Here is a 6,000-nt window from a genome sequence, read left to right as displayed (position 1 = left end):
AACTATCTAGAAGCAAAGAAATTGTTAATGGATTCTTTCCCAGTAAAATTGCTGTATACACATATAAACATGCATATACACATATCTATGTTTATATATATATACACATATACATATACAAATTGACAGACTAGCAGCTATCTGTAACCTCATTATAAACATCTGAGATTCTGTTTATTGAGATTAAATACTGACAGCAAATTATACAAAACGAAAAGCCTAGGAAAAGACTCAAAATAAGGAAGTTTAATTTGCAAACATTAACATTAGTGCTACAGAATCTTTCAGTTTTTAGTACTACCACATACCCTTCCTCCGACACATCACAAGGTTAGATGAATAAAATGAACTGAAAACAGTTCCATATCTTCCTGTCTTGGGTTAGATTGCCAAGTTTTACATCCTGTTTCACATGCTGGGACTCTAAATTTTGTTTTCTTAAAAAAAAAAAAAAAAAAAAAAAAAAAGAAATACCAGAGCCATGCAAAGCATCTGTCTTTATAATGTGTTTGGAATGAAGATTATATTCTAGGAGATGATTATAGTGCTGTCAAGAATAAGAAATTAATAGATTTGGCTTATTTTACTTGCTAAAATGGTCATTCTTTCAGCTTTCTCGGTATTAAAACCAGCTCTCTCCATACAAGGTGACATGTAATTTAAGAACTAACATGCATTTTAGCAACATAACAAATAAAATGGAAAGCAACAGATGGTTCAATTGTTGTATAGGTATGTTTACTTACCTCAAGTTTGTCTCTTAGACCCTAGTTGTGTTGTACTCAGACTCATGTTTGCTTAGAGACCCAATGAGGCAGAACCTGGAATGTTATGGCTATTTCATTCAAAATAATAATGTTTGCATAGAAAAAAAGAAATATATGCATATAGATACTTAATAAACAGTACACCTTGGTAATCTGATCAATATTCAGGAAGTAATTTACATTGGCATGCAATTAGATTAAAATAATCCAATAACTTTTTTTTTAGGAGACAGAAATGCCTTAATGTGCAAAGAAAATATGAAGGGCATGTAAACAGTCACAAGAAGTGCTTAAATAATGCATGCAAGAGAAAACACAAATATATGTAAAAAATGTCTGTGTTCTTTTTCAAATAAATGGTTCATAAATGTTTCTACTTTTCTTTTTCTTTTACTTATAAACATTTAATTATTCATATTTACAGTCATTCAAAGTGCAATATACAGTAAAAATGTCTTTTATTAAAAATAGCATGCTTGACTTTTTCATTGATTAGAAAGATTCCTTTTAACCACATTATATGTAAATATATGAGTATTCTCTATTCACTGTGCCATCTCATGTTTTGATTGAGAGAGATATATATATATGTTAATATGACAAGCCAAGATACTGTGATTAATAATGGAATAGATACAGTAAAGTTTTGCAAATACTGTCATTAATTATATAAAAAATAATGTTTCATCAGAAAAGGAGTTTTCTTACCCCAGGATTGTGTTTCTCATTATTGTGGCATGCATCATAATGCATACATGTGTTTTTTATTTATTGATATATTGATTTAGAGATTTTAGACCAACAGTGGATGATACTCAAGGCCACCTCAGTTACAAGGAAACCACATGTATGTGGCTTTTTCAAAAACTATATTCACACAAAATCTTCTTTGGTTTTGAAAAATTGTACCTGTTTGCTGTTGAACTGTGTGTGTATGCATGTGGATATGTGTAAAATAGTAAAAGAAAAAGAAAGATATAAAGTAGAAAGGTAAAACTGAGATACAGGATCCTTCAGGAAACGGGAGCAGAGATGAGAGAGACAGGAAGAGAAAGATAATATAATGGTATGTGCTATCAGGAAACAGAAGTTTAAACAATAAATAAAGAAGAAAGAAAATATGTCTTTACTGAATAAAGAGTGAATACGTTTGGGCAATCAAGTCCTTACACAATAGTCTTCATCAAAAATCTATTGATACTGACCGCTGAACAGCTTTATCATGTCTGGACAGCCTGTGACTTGTGGTTGGTACCTCTTCAATTTCGTCTATCTCACACGCATCTGCAGCATCTTGTGAGTAGCTATGCTTCATAACAAGGATATTTCTCCTGTTCATGGGCTGAATGAGTGGTTTTACAGGCTGGGGTTGTATTTCTGTCAAGACAGAAGCATCTCTTGTGCTGAGGTTACTACGGCTGCCCTTAATGCTAGACACTTGTGATCCACAGTGATGGTCATGAATGCATTTTGAAGATGATCTCCGCAGTTTATGGTAATTTTCAAAGTCATCTGCAACATCAGCAAGGTCAGCTGTAGGCCCTGTCCCTCTGAGGGTGCATAACTCATAATGAGGAGGCTCAAATACCTCCTGGAATACTGTTTGATCAAAGTCTGTTTTCCTTTGGACAAATTTTTTACGAGGCTGCTTGATCTGCACTATAACAGAGATAACAATGAGGATGATCACAATGCAAGAAGTCACACCAATTATAGTCCCACTGGTATTGGTAAGTTGGTCCAATAGGTTAGCTTTTCTTTTCTCTGTGTGAAAGAAGAAAAAAAAAAGCACAGTGTTAATTGCAATTCAAGAATAAAAAGAACCATGATGAGTTCATAGGTTACTGCAAAGTTGAGCCTAGTCTATGTCTAAGTTCACTTAATTTCACTGACAAAAAGAAAAAAGGAAGAAACCAGATATTTGTGAAATCCAAATAAATAACACACAGGTCCTCTGTGTGTCTATTCCCTTGGAAAGTGATTTGTTCAGGGTGTATTACAAGCTTAACTAGATGAAAGAATTATTTACATTTTTCGTAAAAAGCACCGCTGTAACAAGCAGACGGCTTTAGTGTCACCTCTTAACTGTATTTGCCTGCTAAAGACAACATCCCAAGACTGTTACGGATGTTGTCTTCATTATTTTCTGTCTCTTCCAGTAAATATATGCAACTAGAACAATAGGATTAACAAAAGTGCAGGACTTTACAGGACTTAAAAAGAAATTCTTCTTTTCATTGGGAGCTTTGGTGAAGTCTTAATATTTATAAGCTGACTGTGACTGCTGACAGTATTCAATGGAAAAGTTAAACCAGGGAAAATAGAAAAGTTTTTCAAATTAAAGTTTCTGAAGGGAAAAAAAAATATGTCTGCAAGATAATTTTTTTGTTCCTCACCTATTAATTACCACGACTTTTCTAAACATCCACTAAAATCCAAAGGCCGATCCTACCTACTACCCGTTACTCAGCAGCCTCTAGGTAGTTAGCCAGCAAATTCGACATTGTGAATGAAGAAAAACAGAAAATATGCAGTAAAATAATAAAAAGAAAACCAATTTCACCCTACTGTTGTGTATATTTCTCTGTGATTTGCTTTCAGATGGTTGCAGGCACACGAGATGGTGACTGAGCCTTGTAGAAATCCCAGCTGAAAGCATTAGCATCAGTCTCTCACAGGCATAGCAAGACTTGACAACTGTGATTAAGATTCAACATCCAGTTCAGTGTAATTTTTCCTGGCTACCTAAAACATATCAAAGGACTTAATAAAAATCCTTTGAGACGAAAGTTATTGGCACCAAAATAATAACACCCATCTCTTGATAATCTCCTAGATAACAAAAATGAACTTTTTAGTACTCCCCATTGTGTACTCTTGTAGATTCACCTGAGGTTTCTCTGACTGACGCAGACGCTGGGGAAGCAGCAGAGTTAGAAAAAGCAACACAGAAGCAAACAATCTTTTGCTGGAATCAGCAAATCTTTTTCTAGTCAGAAAAATAAGAGGATAAAGCCACAAGACAGAATAAAAAGATACTTGGCAAACGAAAGATGAAAATAATTCTGGAAATTAAAGAGTGGGGAAGATTTTCTACTTTCCTCTGTGCTGAAGAAGTAGAGAACAGATAATTATTTCCCAATTGTATGTTTAGCTTCTTTGAAGAATATCATTCTATTGCTGTGTTCTTTTGAAGTATGTTTTCATTTGTGTTTTACCCTATTGCACTGCTTGTCAGGGTTTTACAGGCTTCAGCAGACTTAAGGGCTGGATGCTAATCCACCTCATTCTGAATTGTTTCTTGATTGGTTCCTAAATTTGGCATATCCCATGTTTCCAGGAATAAATCTGTGGTAGCAGGGGGGACGGGACGGAAGCAAACTGCCTCCCTAGCCTGTGATGTAGGTTAGTTAAGCTCTTTTCCCTGAAGAAACACAGATGTTGATTATATTTCCCCCCCCCCCCCCCCCCCCCCGAGAAATGCAGAGCAATATTTAGAAATCATTGTCTGCACCTGGTTAGGAACATCAGTCTCTACCTGTGAAATTTCCTATGCTTGTTTCTTGCTCTTCAATTTCACTTGATTATTGATAGATTTTGTTGCTTTCTTACAGTGTTAATTCCACTTCACAGTGTTTTTTTAGCCCACCTGGGCTATAATGGGCATGGCATGCAGCTACAAGACACCTGCTACCCATGTGTTGCTCCACTACAAATGTAACTATGACAAAGGAACCAAAATATGATTTTAATTACATTTTAGATTGTACGAGAAACAGAGATAGAGTGATCAGAAAGCCTGCCAGAAGGACATAACCAACCAGAAGGACATAACCAACACAAATCAACACCAAGCAAAACAAACTTAAACATCGAAAATAAAATCCATCGGTATTTTTACCTCTCATAATTTTCTCTATTGCTTGATATATGCTTTCCTTGAACTACTCTTCCTGAGCTTTGACCCGTCCGGCACATACTTAACAAGAAACTGAAGATAATATGCTACATCCCATGCAGTCTAAATGACTTGACATTTCCAATTCTACACATTACCTTTGCAGTGGTTTTCATCCCAAGGATACACACAATTCTGGAGTCCATTGCAGACCAATGTATTATTAATACACATATTACTGTGGCAAAAGAATGTGTTGGCTTCACAAGGGGCTAAAAACAAGAGAGAAAAAGCTGACATTAAGTAGTAAATCATTCAGCTCTCTGCAGCAAACACATCTAGGAGGGATCATGTCATCTGTAACGTGAGAAAGCTATGCAACACAGGTTCCTTGAGCACATTTAATATTAAACATACAGCACCGAGAGCGCTCAAGTCACTCACTGTTTACTATTCTGTGGCAAGAGATTTTCAGGTCTGTCTAACATGGATTGACTTTCCCATAGTCTGGCTCTCATGGCTGTAGCGGGTTGGCTCCCCATACATTGGTGGAGGGTCATTGATGTGTAATGAGCAGTTTTAGCTACAGATCCAAAACACAGCACCCTATGGGCCACTCTGAAAAAAAGTGCACTGTATCCCAGCCAGATCCAGTGTATGGGAAATTGTTTTAAAGTTTGTTGTTGAAACTCCAGTTTTATAAGAAAACTTGTGTGAATCAAGGAAGATATTTACTTTAATGCCCATATCAATGGTGCCTGAACATTTATACACAAAGAAAATAAAAGTATTTTAACAACCTTTTGATCATAAGAAAGACTGCAGTAAAGAGTACCCCTTTGATTACAAGTGTGAAGATTAAAAAAAGCAACAGTCTTCAGTGTCCCTGAAGCCTGTGATCTAGGAGAATCATGCAGATTAAAGCTGCAGGATGAAGGCTTTATTGAAGGCCATATACTATTACTATGAAGAAGCAGTTTGGAAATCACCAGAAGGAATTGTATGTGCTGCTTAACTGTGCTACTTACTCAAGTGTTGGGAGGTCCTTAGGTGTTGGGGTTGTAAAGATAATACTCCAAAATTATACAACATAGTAAAGATAAATTACTCCTCATATTTCTTTTATTAAACCAAACCAGAAGATCTTCCTCCATTTAGAAAAAGAGCTACAAAATTTTTCAGTGTTAAATCAGTAAAAAATTAACTGTTTATGTATTTTTTTTAGATCAAATAACCCAAAAGCATTGTTAAAATTATTTTTAAGGATAAGTTAAAAAAATAACCTAAGACTCTTAACTAATCAGAAAGGAGTTATGATATCCATATTACTGATAC

General features: G+C 35.2%; 1 protein-coding gene across 1 annotated transcript in view; it reads right to left on the bottom strand.

Annotated features, from left to right (window-relative positions):
* Positions 1–760: 760 nt before the first annotated feature.
* The window catches only part of NETO1 (neuropilin and tolloid like 1), a 70,010-nt gene continuing 64,770 nt past the window's right edge, over positions 761–6,000 (bottom strand). Inside the window, exons 8-10 of the mRNA XM_086609175.1 lie at positions 4,824–4,937; positions 1,973–2,531; positions 761–821 (exon numbers count right to left, since the gene is read on the bottom strand). Coding sequence (XP_086465301.1) covers positions 761–821; positions 1,973–2,531; positions 4,824–4,937 — 734 coding nt within the window. The remainder of the gene's footprint in view (positions 822–1,972; positions 2,532–4,823; positions 4,938–6,000) is intronic.

The sequence above is a fragment of the Tauraco erythrolophus genome, chromosome 3, assembly GCF_009769465.1.
Source record: "Tauraco erythrolophus isolate bTauEry1 chromosome 3, bTauEry1.pri, whole genome shotgun sequence".
Classification (NCBI taxonomy): domain Eukaryota; kingdom Metazoa; phylum Chordata; class Aves; order Musophagiformes; family Musophagidae; genus Tauraco; species Tauraco erythrolophus.
Note: the sequence above shows the minus strand (reverse complement) of the source record. Positions and strands in the feature narration are given on the sequence as shown.